This window comes from Delphinus delphis, chromosome 7, assembly GCF_949987515.2.
Source record: "Delphinus delphis chromosome 7, mDelDel1.2, whole genome shotgun sequence".
NCBI lineage: Eukaryota > Metazoa > Chordata > Mammalia > Artiodactyla > Delphinidae > Delphinus > Delphinus delphis.
Genome location: NC_082689.1, coordinates 89,226,737 through 89,247,177, shown reverse-complemented (window position 1 = coordinate 89,247,177; position 20,441 = coordinate 89,226,737). Strand labels below are relative to the sequence as shown.

General features: G+C 35.2%; 1 protein-coding gene across 1 annotated transcript in view; it reads right to left on the bottom strand.

Moving 5' to 3' along the window:
• LRP1B (LDL receptor related protein 1B) overlaps positions 1–20,441 on the bottom strand; it is a 1,457,034-nt gene that overhangs the window by 36,495 nt on the left and 1,400,098 nt on the right. The window contains exon 85 of the mRNA XM_069540814.1: positions 487–661. Coding sequence (XP_069396915.1) covers positions 487–661 — 175 coding nt within the window. The remainder of the gene's footprint in view (positions 1–486; positions 662–20,441) is intronic.

Below are 20,441 nucleotides of genomic sequence, written 5' to 3'. Positions count from 1 at the left end.
AAGTCAGATAAAAAGATTAAATTTTATTTCCATTAGATAGGTCTTTTGCTTCTTCCCCAAAGGATCATTTTGTAAAATCAGAAAGGCAAACACTCATTGTTGATAATAATGATGAAACAAGTAAAAGCCTGAGCTATTCTAATTTAGAAGTATTACACATAGCTTTCTGAAGGTATGTTGCATTTCACTTTTACTTGCTTACTATTAGGAATATTCTATATAGGCAATGACCTGACCATGTCATTACATGATAAATGTTCATATTACCCATAATAGGTTTTTAATAAGTTTTGGTTTAATCAAAATGAATTGAACTCTATCTCTAGCCAAAAAAGAAAAAAAGAGAGAGAGAGAGAGAGAATGGAATGGTTGCCGTACTGAATTTTAGAATAAAAATAATTTACATTGTTTTCACTGTTTATTTCTGGATTGCTATGTCCTTTTGGGTTCAAATGTTTTTATAAAGTAAGCTAGCTGTCTACTTACTTGCAAGATATATCTTCACTGTCTTTATTTATAATGCAATGTCCCCCATGGCACCTTATACATTTGTCAACCTCGCATTTTGGTCCTTCGTAGCGTGTTGGACAGACACATTCCACACTTCCGTCATCCCCAATGGTACAGGATTCAGAATTCACACAGTAGTGATGACATACATCTAGGAAGAATGCACAACATAGAAATGAAATTTCTTGAAATATTTCAAGATACATTTCTTGAGTCACAATAAATGTTACCTTTCACTTAATATTTTAAAATGGTCAGAGAAGAGGTAGATTAATTTACAAAAAGCAGCGTGTAACTGGATGTAACCAGAATTCTTTAATAATGCCATTGGTTCCTCTTTTTGCCCGAGTTAGGCATCATTTCATCTTTCTAAGAGGAGATGGGTTATACTGATATAATACTAAGTGACAAACTCTTTTGGTTCTGAGTTTTAAAGTTTAAGTTCACAAGTTTCCTCAGTTTTCCTTCTAATGAGCAATATTAACGTTATTCTGAAATGAACAGAAATGCTCAAGATTTCTTTAGATGTCATTTATCTTTGTCCCTCTTCGCAACTCTTTTCATCCAGAGAACAGGGTAGTGAGTGGTGAGTAGGGGAATCCTACTTCTTCACTAGCTTTTGGTGTGGTGGAAAGAAGCCTACCTCTATGAGCCAGAACAGGCCCAGTATTTCCAAACACCTGGGCAGGTAAGCAGACAGGAGTTGTGCCTCTCATGGAACCCTAATAGAAAGGTAGACTGGAAGACTAACTGATCCATCATGGGTAGAAAGTGATAACAGAAGTCTAGACTATTGCCCCCTCCTAGGTGAGAACCTAACCTCCCCAACAGTCAGAGGGAAAACCTCCCTGTAGCTGAGCCCTTTACTTTGGAAGATGTTTCCTACTGAGCGCTACAGACAATTTTCTCAACCACCAAGGAAGTCTTACTCGAATATTTCTATACCTCTTGAACGTCAGTAATAAAACAAAGACCATTTAATAATATAAGAACCACATTGACTTTGCAATTAGATATTCTGCCTGTCTTTTGAAAAACAAGTTTATATGTCTGTTGACATATCAATGTATTCAAATTTACCATATTCAAAATATTGAAATTTATAGTACAAATAACCGTAAGCAGAAGAACTGGTCAAATGGATCCCAGACTTTGTGTTTGGAGCTGCAATTTCATTTTAGCTATCTAACCATGAAGCAATGTTAAGTGAGATTAGCTGAGATAAAAATCACAACTTATAAACTTTAACCTGTGATAAGACAGTTATGGTAGGGAGAAAAATTAAAACATAATTTATAATTTTCATGTTTGTGTATCTATCTAGCTGTTTATTAAATCAGACAGAAATTAAATTTACTGACAGGCTTGCTTCATATTTATGGAAATTTATTTCAAGCATTCTTCTGCTTGCTGTTGCTTTACGCCAAGTGCCCTCGTTGCAATTCCATGCTGAAGCTTATTACTAAGGGTCTTGGCTGTATGTAAGGAAAGCAGCACTTTCGAAAGGTGAGAGATGTGGAGATCTAAAAGTTAAGTCAGTGTTAGTATCTGTCCATTATGATGTCTACCTGTAGTTGTTCTAGGCTTGGCAGGTAGAGTTTACACAGCACAGCTTCTGTTTTTATTTATGAAGAATGCATTAGCAGCAGCCTACATAATCATCTAGTACCATCTCCTATGCAGAAATCTCTAAAGAAAAATTTTGCTTCGTCAGGTTGCTACATACCACTTATTGACAGAGAGCTCTTTTAAGATTGTCTCTAATTGCTTTAAATTTCATTCTTTGGTCCTGGTTCATTTTTCTGATGGGACATAAAAGTCAGCTGATGTATCTGTCCAAGATCTTCATATTATGAGGTTTTTCCACAGTGGATAATTCATCAGAATCATGTAGGTAACTTATTTGCAAATAAAAATTCCAGTGTCTTTCCCTTTCATCCACCACCACCCCTGGATTCCAATTTATAGATCATAAACGAGGCCCAGGTGATTCCCATGGGACCGGTTGAGTAAATAGAATTTGGGAATGAGGGAATGTAAGAAATCAGAAAACAATTTACTGATTAGCAAAGGGACTACATTGTATCATAATTGTAAATAGATTTGACTAAAATAGCTTATTTCTTGACTAATTTGTGAGCCCTAATTAAAATGTAATTTTTAACCTAAAATTTTGAACCACTTTTTTTATAATCACATCACTGAGAAGACCTAAGAAACTCGAAAAAACTGGGTTAACATTCTGAGGGGTGATGATTGCCCTACACCATACTGTAGCAAGGAACAGTTTGCACTTATCTAGGGTGCTAAAGGTCAAAGTTAAAAACTTACCTACAATTTACTAATTATAACTAGTTTTGGTGCATAAATTAAATCTGTTTTAGACTAAGATAATAAAGATGTGAGAATATATACAACTCATCAGTAATCAAGGAAATACAAATTAATAGCTCAAAGAAATACCATTGCACACATACCAAATTGACAACAAATAGCAGAAACTCTCGTACACTAGTAGTGGGAATATAAACTGGTTCAACCAATTTGGGAAACAATTGACAGTATATACTAAATTTGAACATACCCACACTTTATGACCTAGATTTTTACTCTTAATATACTGTATATCCCAGAAAAAAGCATGTACATGTGCACACAAACATGTACATAATATGCACAGCAATATATTTTGAAATAGCCGAAAACAGAAAATAATCTAAATGTCCATTGTAAGAAGAATGGATAAACTGTAGTTCATATATATATGTATATTTATATGTAAAGAGATAAATGAAAAATGAAGACATTACAGTTATACACAATGACATGGATGAATCTCACAAAAATAATATTGAGAGGAAAATGCTGGACAGAAAAATATATATACTACTTTTTTATTTATATAACTTCAAAAGGAAGAACTAATTTATGGTTTTAAGAGTCAAAAATGAGTTATTTTTGAGGGGCTTCCTTGATGGCGCAGTGGTTGGGAGACTGCCTGCCGATGCAGGGGACACAGGTTTGTGCCCCGGTCTGGGAAGATCCCACATGCTGCGGAGCGGCTGGGCCCGTGAGCCATGGCCACTGAGCCTGTGCATCCGGAGCCTGTGCTTTGCAACGGGAGAGGCCACAACAGTGAGAGGCCCATGTACCGCAAAAAAAAAAAAGAGTTATTTTTGAGGAGGAGGAAAGGGATAGAGATGAAGAACACCAGGGGGCATCTGAGGTAATGATAATGTTTATTCTTGACCTGAATGTTGGTTTACACTGGTATGTACAGCTGGGGATAAATTATTGAACTGTATACCTGTGATTCTAAACATTTCTATGTATATTATTTTTCCATAGAAAGATTTTTTAATCTAATGGCATATAAGCTACAATGAGAATATTTTATAAATTCTGCTTAATTTGCTAAACAGGCTAATAGCTTTTCTCTTTACACACGATATTTTTTAAAGGAATTCATGGTCCACTTTTTATGCTTAAAAGGAAATTCTCTGGAGAAATGTCTATTTAGGTCTTCTGTCCACTTATGGATTGGATTGTTTGCTTTGATACTGAGCTGCATGAGCTGCTTGTAAATTTTGGAGATTAATCCTTTGTCAGTTGCTTCATTTGCAAATATTTTCTCCAATTCTGAGGGTTGCCTTTTCATCTTGTTTATGGTTTCCTTTGCTGTGTGAAAGCTTTTAAGTTTCATTAGGTCCCATTTGTTTAAATTTCCATTTCTCTGGGAGATGTGTCAGAAAGGATCTTGATGTGATGTATGTCAAAGACTGTTCTGCCTATGTTTTCCTCTAAGAGTTTTATAGTCTCTGGCCTTACATTTAGGTCCTTAATCCATTTTGAGCTTATTTTTGTGTATGGGGTTAGGGAGTGCTCTAATTTCATTCTTTTACATGTACCTGTCCAGTTTTCCCAGCACCACTTATTGAAGAGGCTGTCTTTTCCCCATTGTATATTCTTGCCTCCTTTATCAAAAATAAGGTGACCATATGTGCATGGGTTTATCTCTGGGCTTTCTATCCTGTTCCATTAATCTTTCTTTCTGATTTTGTGCCAGTACCATACTGTCTTGATTACTGTAGCTTTGTAGTATAGTCTTAAGTCTGGGAGCCAGATTCCTCCAGCTCCATTTTTCTTTCTCTAGATTGCTTTGGCTATTTGGGGTCTTTGTGTTTCCATACAAATTGTGAAATTTTTTGTTCTAGTTCTGTGAAAAATGCCAGTGGTAGTTTGGTAGGGATTGAACTGAATCTGTAGATTGCTTTGGGTAGTATAGTCATTTTCACCGTGTTGATTCTTCCAATCCAAGAACATGGTATATCTCTCCATCTGTTTGTATCATCTTTAATTTCTTTCATCAGTGTCTTACAGTTTTCTGCATACAGGTCTTTTGTCTCCTTAGGTAGGTTTATTCCTAGGTATTTTATTCTTTTTGTTGCAATGGTAAATGGGAGTGTTTCCTTAATTTCTCTTTCAGATTTTTCATCATTAGTGTATAGGAATGCAAGAGATTTCTGTGCATTGATTTTGTATCCTGCTACTTTACCAAATTCATTGATCAGCTGTAGTAGTTTTCTGGTAGCATCTTTAGGCTTCTCTATGTATAGTATCATGTCATCTTCAAATACAGATTGCCAACAAACATATGAAAGGATGCTCAATATCACTAATCAACAGAGAAATGCAAATCAAAACTACAATGAGGTATCACCTCACACTAGTCAGAATGGCCACCATCATCAAAAAAATCTACAAATAATAAATGCTGGAGAGGGTGTGAAGAAAAGAGAACCCTCTTGCATTGTTGGTGGGAATGTAAATTGATACAGCCACTATGGAGAACAGTATGGAAGTTCCTTAAAAAAATGAAAATAGAACTACCATATGACCCAGCAATCCCATTCCTGGGCATATACCCTGAGAAAACCATAATTCAAAAAGAGTCATGTACAACAATGTTCATTACAGCTCTATTTACAATAGCCAGGACATGGAAGCAACTAAGTGTCCATTGACAGATGAATGGATAAAGAAGATGTGGCACATATATACAACGGAATATTACTCAGCCATAAAAAGAAACGAAATTGAGTTATTTGTAGTGAACCTAGAGTCTGTCATACAGAGTGAAGTAAGTCAGAAGGAGAAAAACAAATACTGTATGCTAATACATATATATGGAATCTAAAAAAAAAAAAAAAAGGTTCTGCAGAACCTAGGGGCAGGACTGGAGTAAAGATGCAGATGTAGAGATTGGACTTGACACGAGAAGGGGGAAGAGTAAGCTGGGACAAAGTGAGAGAGAGGCATGGACATATATATACACTACCAAACGTAAAATAGATAGCTAGTGGGAAGCAGCCGCAAAGCACAGGGAGATCAGCTCGGTGCTTTGTGACCACCTAGAGGGATGGGATAGGGAGGGTCGGAAGGAGACACAAGAGGGAGGAGATATAGGGATATATGTATATGTATAGCTGATTCACTTTGTTACAAAGCAGAGGCTAACACACCATTGTAAAGCAATTATGCTTCAGTAAAGATGTTTAAAAAAAAAGGAAATCCTCCACCCTTTAATGCTTTTAATATTTTTTGAAGCATGCCAAATGCACATTATTCAATTGCAATTGACTGGTCTCATGGCCTAAAAATAGAACCTAAAGAATGTAAAGAAATGTTTGCTAATATAAAATTGTGAAGTAAACAGATGTTAGAATATACAGTTTAATAAATAACTCTAAATTGCATGCTGTTAAGCCATGCCATGTTTTCCCTCTAAAATAGCCTGAAATAATTTTAGGCTCAGAACCCTTTCTCTACAGATATTCAAATGGAAGACATTTCGCTTTTCCCAGTTTACATGTTTAGCACTTTATGCTAAATTGAAGCTTAGGGACAGAGAGCTGCTCACTATACTCCAGCCCTGTCAGAGTGGCTTCCCAATGCCTACCTATGAAAAATTTCTGACTATCTCCCACTGTTAGGCTTAAGATGTGGAACATGTAGAGGATGCTGAATTATATGTCTGGCTGGATTGTTTTCTGCATCACTGTTAGGATTCTTGGGCCCAACACTTTTAATATATATTCCCTCCCTCCCTCCCTCCCTCTCTCTCTCTTTCCTTCTTTCTTTCTCCTCTTAAAGCCTTCCCTATTTATTCAATTCCAACTCCAAGATTTCTGAACACAGGAGAAGGTAGATCTTACTTGATAGGGGACTTCAGCATCTCGTATTTAATCTATCACATACAGATACTGGATATCTGTAAATCGAAATAATTCCTTCAAAAGGTCTCTGATATTTCAAGTTTAATCATGTCACATACTATATGCAAGTCCAGGAAAAAGTTTGAAACACCTGATGGTACTATTTGCAAATTGATTGACTCAACCAGAGTTCATGTTCTCTGCAATTGTCTCAATATCATGACAGGAATGTATAGTAAGTCATAGGAATGCTACCTTATTTCTCTCTCATTCTCTTTTCAGCTATAATCCACTTTGAATTACAAGCATCTATGTAAAATTTGTATAAATATATGCTGTATTTTTATCAGTGTCTCCTCTCTATACACTCTCAAATAATTACTACATACTCATATTTAAATTCTAACTATCTCTTCAGTTATTTATTTAATAAAAGGAATACTTCATTAGCACTTCCCAATTCAGCAGAAATTTAGCAAAGTATGAAGAAGAATATTATAAGAGAAGGCTCCTATGGTATGCAATTATTCACTTTGGTTCTAAGGAGTATTTCTTGATAAGCTCAGAAAAAGAGAGAAGTCTAACCATAACTGGAAGAACAATTTTTTTATCCTAGAGCACTGAAAATAGTTATCCTACACAGCTTACCACTTTAAGCATCAAAAATGCTTTAAAACCATTTTGAAAGTAATCTTTCTATAAGATAGATACGCATGTTCTTAACTAAAATATATTGGTATTTTTATTAATGACTCATTTATCAGTCTATCAATTATTTATGTGAAATTACCTTTGCAGAAGTTTCATAACCTTCTGCTTTTTTTCATATTTCAGTTTTGACTAAGTGAAATGTTACCGATTATGAAGCAGTAGACAAATCTAAATAAAAAACTTAATTCCTCCCAAAGAAAAAAAGAGTTAGGAATGTTGGTGGTTGGTTAACACCAAGGTGTACCACAAAGGGATCATCTTCTATTTTCTGACACAGAGACACACACACATACATGCACTTTCCCCAACACAATCATCTTTTTCCCCCCAAATTTTAAATTTAGCTTAATAATTATTGGAACTGAGAGAAAGTTAAAAAGAATGTGGTAGACTAAAAGAAGAAAAGTTAGAAGAAAATACAGGTGATGAGACATTTTGGTAGAGAGGATGAAATAGGGAAGGAATTGAAGATTGAAGGCTGAAGATAAAAGAGGCTAGTGAGATTGGCCAGTAAGTGTTCAACAGCAACAGTCTGGAATTTATGGAAAGAAAAGCAGGCGGAACAATATAGTTGATCTAATTTTAAACACCATGATGATAAAATGGAAGTAGTGGATGTGTAATTATTTGCTGAGGACATGCATGTGTCTAATTGTATACTGGGAGCTGTGAGAAGAGTTCAGAAATACAAGACAGGACACCAGCTCTAGAGAGCTGATAAGCCAATTAAAAGGTTAAAACAAGAAGAAAAAAGCAATTAAAACTGATCTGAATAATGTCCACTGTGGCAAGAGCCTACATATATTACTACCAACAAAATCTTCCTTCCTTTGGAACATTCTAGCTCATAAGTTTTGAGCATTTTACTGACCTGAATGGCATAATAATTGAGATTTCTGTATATGGTAAGAAGGAGCAATAATGAAATGCAATTAATTTGTGCTAAGAAAGTAGAGATTACCATGAAATTATATAATAACATTTTATATTCACAATATAAAAATTGTTATAACCTGTGTAGGGTAATTACACTAAGAACTGCATAGCAGCACCAAACACAATCATGTAATCTAAAGGACAATGATGGATATATAATTACAGAGTATTCACATGGTAATTAAGTAGATAGTAACTGGAGAATAAGTGAATGGCTATTTTCTGCAACAGAAACGGAGTAATTTTCAAGGCAGATCATTATTGCACTGTCTCTTTTTCTCTTTCTCTCTTTCTCTTTTCTTTTTAAGTAACCAGAAATACAAGGAGATTCTTCTTCCTTTAATATTTTTTACAGTATCTTAATAGACCACATAAAAATATGTACATGTATGGGTATATATACAGGTTTATGAATATTCATCGGGAGCCAGATGCCTATAAAATCTCTAGCTGCATTTAACTTCTTTCCCAAATATTTCTTTCTATTGAAAAGTAATTGCCAAGACCATTTAGCTATTAACTCATATTTGCAACTGGGCTATTCACATTGTAATAGTTAGTGAAGTGTGAAATTTATTTAAAGAGAAGAAAACCAAACCAAAATATACTACCTAAACAGGAGCTGAAGATAGTAAGAATAATGAGTAACCTGGAGAGTACTTAATTGGTAATACAGAGTGGTTATACAGGGGAGACTAAATTATGCAATCACATGTATGTACATCAATTGTCCTACTTCACTGAATTTTGACCCGGCCTTTAAAAAAATGTGAAAAAAAAATAAAAAATAGAAAAATGCTATGTGAATTGGCTTTAAGATTCCTAATTTAAATAAGCATTTGATAATTTAGGACCCCCCCCCACACACACACACAAACACACCAATAAATTAAAAGTAGGATGGTATTACTTTCACAAAGACTAGGTAAACCCACAGCACATACCCCCAGACATTCTATAACTGAGCTCCAATTTCAGTGCAATTCATACTCCACCTTCACTGTTATTTGTCTCAGGAGTAGTAGGTTCTATGAATTTTGCTAATGTTCTCCCTGCCGAGATGTTTATAGCTGCTTCCACATATGTATAAAAGGCAGAAGAATTTCCAGAAGAGCCAACATGGTGTTTTATAAACTTTTGATGAATACTTATACTAGGGTGACATAATAAAAAGAAAGAAAAAACAAAATCATTGGCCAGAATATGAGGGACTTGGAGGTTTAATTCAGCCCTTCCTCTGACTAACAATATGACCTCATCTGAATTACTTGACTAACTTCTCCAAGATGCCCTTTTGTCATCTTTGAACAGAGTCAGTATTACTAAACACACCTGAGATTATGTCATGATTCCCTGCTCACCCATCCATCCTCAACAATATCCTTAATACCAAAAAGGCCAATGAGAGCCTGTTTTGAGTAAAATGATGGAAATGATGATTATGATGATAATAAACACTTGTTTTTAGCTGTCTTCTACATGCCAGGCACATGTGTTGGCTTTAGTCTCAGCATTACATGGTATTACCCTCATTTTATAGGTGATTACTCTGAGGCACAGAGAGGTTATGCAACTTGCCAATGACGACACAAGAAAAAGTGAGAAGACTGAAATTCAAACCCCAATAAGTCAAACTCTAGAGAATAAACTCTTATTTTTATTATTCAATTACTCACACTCAAGAAAAAAAAAAATCCAGAAAGTAATTTGGAATACTTTGGTGTTCTTTTTTCCTTATGTGTGTCTAAAATTGAATGGGCCTCCATCTATATAGATATCTGAAGGTCTAACCACCAGTCAGAATGCTAATGGACCCTGCAGTAGCAAGAGCAACAGACCCAGAAGAGCTTACCTGATGTCATACAGACCAGCAAAATTAGAGCTCAGGAACTCAATCTGGGCTCCTATATCTCATCGAAACATTCATTTTTCATGTGCCATTCTCAGCATTCCATCCCAACCCAAGTTGAACATTGGCCTCTCCAGCCACTAGTAATTGGCTTACAGCACTGGACTCTCTTACTTGAAGGGAACACATAACCATACATATGATATAGTCAATATCAGGCAGGATCAGCTCTGAGTCACTCTGGACAAATAGGAAACCAAAATAACAGCCAAGAAATCTCAAAGTATGACATTCCTGAGTGTCACCATTTGCTGACACATCATTTAAGATGAAAACATTTAGAAGGTTTTCTGGAAAAGCTTTTAGATTCTTAAAAATGTTAACAAAAGTGATGGCAGCCTTTCTTCTCTGGAGTCAGTTTTTCATTTATCATGGTTTAGGAGGCAAAGAGATAAAGTAACTTGTATAATTTGCTTAGAATTTTATGATTGCTGTCTTTAAAGGATTATATTAAAAAATAAAAACAAATTTAAGAAATATTAGAATGTATTCTTTTTCACATTCCTCCAATGTTTCACACAGCCTAAGATATTTTAATAATTAAACTTATTGCATAGTCCTAAATATATCTTCTGTTTTCAGAACTGAGTTTAATAAAGTAGGCAAACACTGAATCCAGGTATGCCAATTAAATACTCACTAGGGAAAAATGTGTGCAAAACTCTGATTAGAGCTGATAAATTTTCACCAGAAAAGCATGTTTAAGAAAATTAGCATTTTCTAATTTATTACTAAAAATTGAAATATATCCCAAATATTTTATAGAGAAAACTGCAAAAATTTAGAGTGAGATCTATTCTGAGCAAACACTGCCATCTCGGAGTATCCAGGTAAAAGGAAAATGTAAGATTCAGAAAGCCAATTTAATAAAATTTTCATTTGAGTGAGACATATGGGGTGGGATTTTAAAAGTACCAGCATTTAAATTCTCAACAGGCTGCTGTTTCAAAATGTATATTAACAATGATGGCATCAGTAATTTTAGCGATAGTCAAAATTAACTCATAAAACTATCATGGCAATGTTTTTTTCAAATATCAGAGAAACCTACATAACTTTTGTTTATAAAGCATGTTCTGGGTTGAGTATTCCTCTATTTTTAAAGCAATGCAGCTATAAAAGCTTTTAGCAAGTAAGTATAAAGTGGTAGAGAGTCATTTGAGACTTGAAAGCAAGTTCACTTGCAGATGACAGCTAAATACAATTACCACATGAGGCTAACTGAAAACCATACAAGTGAATAAGCATATGATGGCTTAAACGTAGAGTAAGAATGAAGCACACACATATATGTAGTAACTCTCTCACCATAAACAAAGCATTTACCATGTTCAGGCCCTAATTTCTTTATCAGGACATTGAATGGTACTAAAGTTCAATTCATTTCAGCCTAATAAAATTTATTAACATCTACTATGTTAATAGTATCTATAGTGTTAATATTGCCCTTACCCTCAGGGTGCCTATAATTTGATAGAACCTCAGGGATAACACAACTGAAAAAAATTAAGATCAATAAAATATTTTAGTTAAGAACTATTTCTTTAAGACAATTCAGAGCACAAATTAATTAATAACTCATTTGTAGAAAACTAGAAAGAATTTCATGGAGAAATGAGAGGTGAACAATGCTTGGAATCGATCATGGAAAAGATCATCTCAGATGGGAGTATCATTAAGAAAGTTATTGTCATCATATTGTAGCCTAACGAGAGGGCAGGGAATGTCTTACCTCATACTGGGAGAAGACATGGCCATCGTAGACAAACCTATGCAGTTCCTATATACATATTTTTTCTCCTTCTTTCTCTATCTCTTCTCCATTCCAACTTTTCATCCTTTCTTTCTTCCAAGCTACTCACTTCAAAACTAAATGTTAAAGTAATGATTTCTGATATAATTAGATGTAACTTCCTCCTACTTTTCCTTCAATATGTTACCTTGCAAAATACATAATATATGTTTCTTTATATCCATATATCAATATCTATACAGATATATAGAGAGGGGTTTTTACACTGGTGTGATAAGTGATTAGTATTTAATGAGAGTTTCCTAAAATATTGAGAAAGTCATCTTGAAAAGGTCACCTGACAGAGTTATATGTAGCAAATTATAAAAGATATCCCCTGGTCAAATGTGCAAGTTTCCTTTAGGTTAGATGTGTAGGCATAAAACAGATTATTCATATATAAAAATCGGCTTTCTACTTTACTTTCATAGTAATTCAAAAGTTACAGAAAATCACTTTAATTAGTAGCATTACACTTTAACATGATAAGAACTAGGCATTGAATTACTGCAATTAATCAATAAACAATTTAATCCAGTATACTTTTGATTTATAAAGATTATTGTTCTTTGAAGACATTCTTGTAAATTGTTTCAACCTTAAGGCGATGACATTAACTCATTACTCTTTTACGTACCTAGCTTACAAAAAATACTGTAGCAATACACTTCTGATATAGTAACTAATGTGTTTTAGTTTCTATAGCCCCCTGACTCTTTTCTTCATTCAGACTGTATTAGGTTCTTAATTTACCCTGCTTTATTTTTCATCATCTCATTTCTCACCACCAGACACTTAATATGTTTGTTTGCATATTTTTTATAAATACTAAAGTGTACCATGAGAGCAGTTTTCTGTTTTATTCATGACTAATTCTCAAGCCTCAGTGGCTGTCACACCTTAGATGCACTATTTATATTTGTTGAATTAATGAATGAGCACTGCCCCTTGGAAAGCAGGGCACTTCAGAAGGCAGAGAACAAGCGTCATACTGTAGATTTTTTAGTTTTAAAACTCCAAAGGCAGTTACGAATTTATGTAAATATGAGATCAATCAAGGTTAATTTTACTTACTCTGGAAACTAACTGAAGTTTGCCAAGATATGTATGTGTGCTACAGTTGGGGAGAGGAAGGTGGGAGATGAAAGAGGAAATTCAGATGAGAAGCAAAGATAGATGCCATCCAGTCTCTGAAAAAGGGCTCTTGGATATCTAGTGTCTACATAAAATAGACATTCAGCTGCTGGATCAATGAAACAACTACCAGATACTCCAGACCACCAGGTGAATGAAAGATGTGACCTACCATTTTCCCAGAAATGGGCATTCCATAGACGTAGACTAAACTTTTCAGCTTCCAATAGGTTTCATTTTGTAGTCATAGCCTAACCTATGTATGAAAGTAAACCTAGGAGACTAGTTCAAGATGGCAGAGTAGAAGGACGTACTCTCACTCCCTCTTGTGAGAGCACTGGAATCACAACTGACTGCTGAAAAAATACCAACAGGAAGACACTGGAATTCACCAAAAAGGATACCCCACATCCAAAGAAAAGGAGAGCCGCAATGAGACGGTAGGAAGGGCACAATCACAATTAAATCAAATCCCATAACCACTGGGTGGGTGACTCACAAACTGGAGAACACATACCACAGAAGTCCACCCACTGGAGTGAAGCTTCTGAGCCCCACGTCAGGCTTCCAAACCTGGGGGTCCAGCAACGGGAGGAGGAATTCCCAGAGAAACAGACTTTGAAGGCTAGAGGGATTTGATTGCAGGATTTTGACAGGAGTGGGGGAGGCAGAGACTCCACTCTTGGAGGGCACACACAAAGTAGTGTGCACATTGGGACGCAGGAGAAGGAGCAGTGACCCCATAGGAGACTGAACCAGATCTACCTGCTAGTGTTGGAGGGTCTCCTGCAGAGGCGGGGGGTGGCTGTGGATTACCATTGGAACAAGGACACTGACAGCAGAAATTCTGTGAAGTGCTCCTTGGCGTGAGCCCTCCTGGAGTCCACCATTGGCCCCACCAAGGAGCCAGGAAGGCTCCAGTGATGGGTTGCCTCATGCCAAACAACCAACCCAGCCCCACCCATTAGGAGACAAGCAGATTAAAAGTTTTACTGAGCTCTACCCACCAGAATAACACCCAGCTCTACCCACCACCAGTCCCTCCCATCAGGAAGCTTGCACAAGCCTCTTAGATAGCCTCATCCACCAGAGGGCAAACAGCAGAAGAAAGAAGGACCACAATCCTTAAGCCTGTGGAACGAAAACCACATTCACAGAAAGACAGACAAAATGAAAAGGCAGAGGACTAGGTACCGGATGAAGAAACAAGAAAAAAACCCAGAAAAATGACTAAATGAAGTGGAGATAGGCAAACTTCCAGAAAAATAATTCAGAATAATGAGAGTGAAGATGATCCAGGACCTTGGAAAAAGAATGGAGGCAAAGATCAGAAGATGCAAGAAATGTTTAACAAAGACCTAAAAGAATTAAAGACCAAACAAACAGAGATGAGCAATAAAATAACTGAAGTGAAAAATATACAAAAAGGAATCAATAGCAGAATAACTGAGGCAGAAGAATGGGTAAGTGACCTGGAAGACAGAATGGTGGAATTCACTGCTGCAAAACAGAACAAAGAAAAGAGAATGAAAAGAAATGAAGACAGACTAAGAGACCATTGGGACAACATTAAACGCACCAACATTCGCATTATATGGGTCCCAGAAGGAGAAGAGAGAGAGAAAGGACCTGAGAAAAAAATTGAGGAGATAATAGTTGGAAACTTCCCTAACATGGGAAAGGAAAGAGATAACCAAATCCAGGAAGCATAGAGAGTACCAGGCAGGATAAAAACAAGGAAGAGCATGCTGAGATACATAGTAATCAAATTTGACAAAAATTAAAAACAAACACAAATTATTAAAAGCAACAAGGGAAAAACGACAAATAACATACAAGGGAACTTCCAGAAGGTTAACAGCTGATTTCTCAGCAGAAACTCTACAAGCCAGAAGGGAGTGGCATGATATACTTAAAGTGATGAAAGGGAAAAACCTACTACCATTATTACTCTATCTGGCAAGAATCTAATTCAGATTTGGCGAAGAAATCAAAAGCTTTATAGACAAGCAAAAGCTAAGAGAATTCAGCACCACCAGACCAGCTCTACAACAAATGCTAAAGGAACTTCTCCAAGTTTGAAACACAAGAGAAGAAAAGGACCTATAAAACAAACACACAACACTTAAGATAATGGTAATATGAACATACATATCGATAATCACCTTAAATGTGAATGGATTAAATGCTCCAGCCAAAAGACAGAGGCTTGCTGAATGGACACAAAAACAAGACCCATATAAATACTGTCTATAAGAGACCCACTTCAGACCTAGGGACACATACAGACTGAAAGTGAGGGGATGGAAAAAGATATTCCATGCAAATAGAAATCAAAAGAAAGCTGGAGTAGCAATACTCATATCAGATAAAATAGACTTTAAAATAAAGAATGTTACAAGAGACAAGGAAGGGCACTATGTAATGATCAAGGGATGAATCCAAGAAGATGATATAACAATTATAAATACATTTTCACCCAACATAGGAGCACTGCAATACATAAGGCGAATGCTAACAGCTATAAAAGAGGAAATCAACAGTAACACAATAAATGTGAGGGACTTTAACACCACACTGACACCAATGGACAGATCATCCAGACAGAATATTAATAAGGAAATGCAAACTTTAAATGACACAATAGACCAGATAGATTTAATTGATATTTATAGGACATTCCAGCCAAAAACAGCAGATTACACTTTCTTCTCAAGTGCACACAGAACATTCTCCAGGATAGATCACATCTTGGGTCACAAATCAAGCCTCAGTAAATTTAAGAAAATTGAAATCATATCAAGCATCTTTTATGACCACAATGCTATGAGATTAGAAATGAATTATAGGGAATAAAACATAAAAAACACAAACACATGGAGGCTAAACCATACGTTACTAAATAACCAAGAGATCACTGAAGAAATCAAAGAGGAAATCAAAAAATACATAGAGACAAATGACAACAAAAACACAACAATCCAAAATCTATGGGATGTAGCAAACACTGTTCTAAGAGGGAAGTTTATAGCAATACAATCCTACCTAAAGAAATAAGAAAAATCTCAAATAAACAATCTAATCTTACACCTAAAGGAACTAGAGAAAGAAGAACAAGCAAAACCCAAAGTTAGTAGAAGGAAAGAAATCATAAAGATCAGAGCAGAAATAAATGAAGTAGAAACAAAGAAAACAACAGTAAAGATCAATAAAACTGAAAGCTGGTTCTTTGAGAAGATAAACAAAATTGATAAACCTTTAGCCAGACTCATCAAGAAAAACAGGGAGAAGACTCAAATCAACGAAATTAGAAATGAAAAAGGAGAAGTTACAACAGACACTGCTGAAATACAAAGCATCCTAAGAGACTATTACAAGCAACTCTACACCAATAACATGGACAACCTGGAAGAAATGGACAAATTCTTAGAAAGGTATAACCTTCCAAGACTGAACCAGGAAGAAATAAAAAATGTAAACAGGCTAATCACAAGTAATGAAATTGAAACTGTGATTAAAAATTCTCCAACAAACAGAAGTCCAGGACCAGATGGCTTCACAGGTGAATTCTATCAAATACTTATAGAAGAGCTAACACCCATCTTTCTCAAACTCTTCTAAAAAATTGCAGAGGAAGGAACACTCCTAATCTCATTCTATGAGGCCACCATCACCCTGATATCAAAACCAGACAAAGATACTACGAAAAAAGGAAATTACAGACCAATATCACTGATGAATATAGATGCAAAAATCCTCAACAAAATACTAGCAAACAGAATTCAATAACACATTAAAAGGACCATACACCATTGTCAAGTGGGATTTATCCCAGGGATGCAAGGATTCTTCAGCATATGCAAATCAATCAATGTGATACACCATATTAACAAACTGAAGAATAAAAACCATATGATCATCTCAATAGATGCAGAAAAAGCTTTTGACAAAATTCAACACCCATTTATGATAAAAACTCTCCAGAAAGTGAGCACAGAGGGAACCTACCTCAACATAAAAAAGGCCACATATGACAAACCCACAGCAAGCTTCATTCTCAATGGTGAAAAACTGAAAGCATTTCCTCTAAGATCAGGAATAAGACAAGGATGTCCACTCTTGCCACTATTATTCAACATAGTTTTGGAAGTCCTAGCCATGGCAGTCAGAGAAGAAAAAGAAATAAAAGGAAAACAAATTGGAAAGAAGAATTAGAACTGTCACTGTTTTGCAGATGACATGATACTATACATAGAGAATCCTAAATATGCCACCAGAAAACTACTAGAGCTAATCAATGAATTTGGTAAAGTAGCAGGATACAAAATTAATGCACAGAAATCTCTTGCATTCCTGTACACTAACAACGAAAAATCAGAAAGAGAAATTAAGGAAACAATCCCATTCACCACTGCAACAGAAAGAATAAAATACCTAGGAATAAACCAACCTAAGGAGGTAAAAGAGCTGTACTCAGAAAACTATAAGACACTGATGAAAAACCTCAAAGGTGACACAAACAGATGGAGGGAGATACCATGTTCTTGGATTGGAAGAATCAATATTGTGAAAATGATTATACTACACAAAGCAATTTACAGATTCAATGCAATACCTATCAAATTACCAATGGCATTTTTTACAGAACTAGAACAAAAATTCTTAAAATTTGTATGGAGACACAAAAGACCCCAAATAGCCAAAGCAGTCTTGAGGGAAAAAAACGGAGCTGGAGGAATCAGACTCCCTGACTTCAGACTATACTACAAAGCTACAGTAATCAAGACAATATGGTACTGGCACAAAAACAGAAATACAGATCAATGGAACAGGATAGAAAGCTCAGAGATAAACTCACACACTTTGGTCAACTTACCTATGACAAAGGAGGCAAGGTACACAGTGGAGAAGAGACAGCCTCTACAATAAGTGGTGCTGGGAAAATTGGACAGCTACATGTAAAAGAATGAAATTAGAACACTCCCTAACACCATACACAACAATAAACTCAAAATGGATTAAAGACCTAAATGTAAGACTGGACACTATAAAACTCTTAGAGGAAAACAGGAAGAACACTCTTTGACATACATCACAGCAAGATCTTTTTTGACCCACCTCCTAGACAAATGGCAATAAAAACAAAAATAAACAAATGGGACCTAATGAAACTTAAAAGCTTTTGCACAGGAAAGGAAAACATAAACAAGAGGAAAAGACAACCCTCACAATAGGAGAAAATATTTGCAAACAAATCAATGGACAAAGGATTAATCTCCAAAATATATAAACAGCTCATGCAGCTCAATATTAAAAAAACAAACAACCCAATCAAAAAATGCACAGAAGACCTAAATAGACATTTTTCCAAAGAAGACATACAGATGGCCAAGGGGCACATGAAACGCTGCTCAACATCATTAATTATTAGAGAAATGCAAATCAAAACTACAATGAGGTATCACCTCACACTGGTTAGAATGGGCATCATCAGAAGATCTACAAACAACGAATGCTGGAGAGGGTGTGGAGAAAAGGGAACCCTCTTTCACTGTTGGTGGGAACGTAAATTGATACAGCCACTATGGAGAACAATACGGAGGTTCCTTAAAAAACTAAAAATAGAATTACCATATGACCCAGCAATACCCACTACTTGGTATATACCCAGAGAAAACCATAATTCAAAAAGACTCATGCTTCCCAATGTTCATCGCAACAGTATTTACAATAGCCAGGTCATGGAAGCAACCTAAATGCCCACTGATAGATGAATGGACAAAAAAGATGTGGTCCATATATACAGTGGAATATTACTCAGCCATAAAAAGAAACGAAATTGGGTCATTTGTAGAGACGTGGATGGACTTAGAGGCTGTTATACAGAGTGAAGTAAGTCAAAAAGAGAAAAACAAGTATCGTATATTAACACATATATGTGGAATCTAGAAAAATGGTACAGATGAACTGGTTTGCAAGGCAGAGATAGAGACACAGATGTAGAGAACAAACGTATGGACACCAAGGGGGGAAAACCTTGGGTGGGTGGTGGTGGTGGTGGGATGAATTGGGAGATTGGGATTGACATGTATACACTAATAAGTTTAAAATAGATAACTAATAAGAACCTGCTGTATAAAGAAAATAAAATTCAAACAAATAAAACTTAAAAAAAAATTAGAGAAAAAATGTATACCTACTCAATAGACTATTTTCTTCAATAATAGAAATTGATCTCTGATCTATTTCCTTTATGTAACTCTATATAGAATTTCATTCTAAATTCATGGATCATTACAGAATTTATGTTTAAAAAAATCTCAGTCCAAAAACATGAATGCTAAGACATTAATAAATTAATTTTGTATTATCCAAATTATATATTACCTGAATATATATTACCTAAAATACATATTAGAATACACATTAATTATATATTACAAATGATAGGTACTCAAAATATCTATTAAAATATAAATATTTGCATTTAATTGTAAATCTTAAAAGAAACTTTTTTAAAGATTACCTAACTTGAAATTCACAACTCTGAGAAGCAGATGGTTAAATTATTATAATTATTGTTTTTATAAATCATGTAACTGAGTTTCCCCTTTGATAATGAAAATAATTATGAAAATCCAAAGTTGTAGAATACTATTTGTTAGTCCACAATTTTCTACTTTGTACAATTTTAAATGATTCTGAAAGAATGTTTCAATTCCTTATTATCACCTCTAAACCCTAATATTTCATCCTCAAATCTGGATTCCATCTTGACAGATTCCAGTGAACTTAGAGTGTATAATCAATGAAGTTCCAGAAAGCCACTGAAATTTTATGCAAACTGTTTTATGTATTTGTTTTATTTGACAGGAGATTCTTAAAAGGATCAGAAGCCTATACCACCTTTCAAATTAAGGAGCATTGATATCTGGTGTAGAAAAATTCTAGCTTAATTCCAGTTATTCATGATCTAGAATGATTCATGAAAGTGACCTGAATTTTCAAGTAGTCAGTTAAACACGGTGCCATTTATGATGTGGTCATATCCACACCAATTTGTTTGTTTCTAGCACTATGTTGATTATATCATTCACTTGCAAGGAAAGCTTGCCCTCAGTTCATTACAATACAGATTTTCTTCTGAGTTCTTAAAACTAATAAAGTACAAATTATTTTATCAAACTGAAAATTAGGTTATTATTACCACAGTTTTAGTCATGGATCTTCAAAT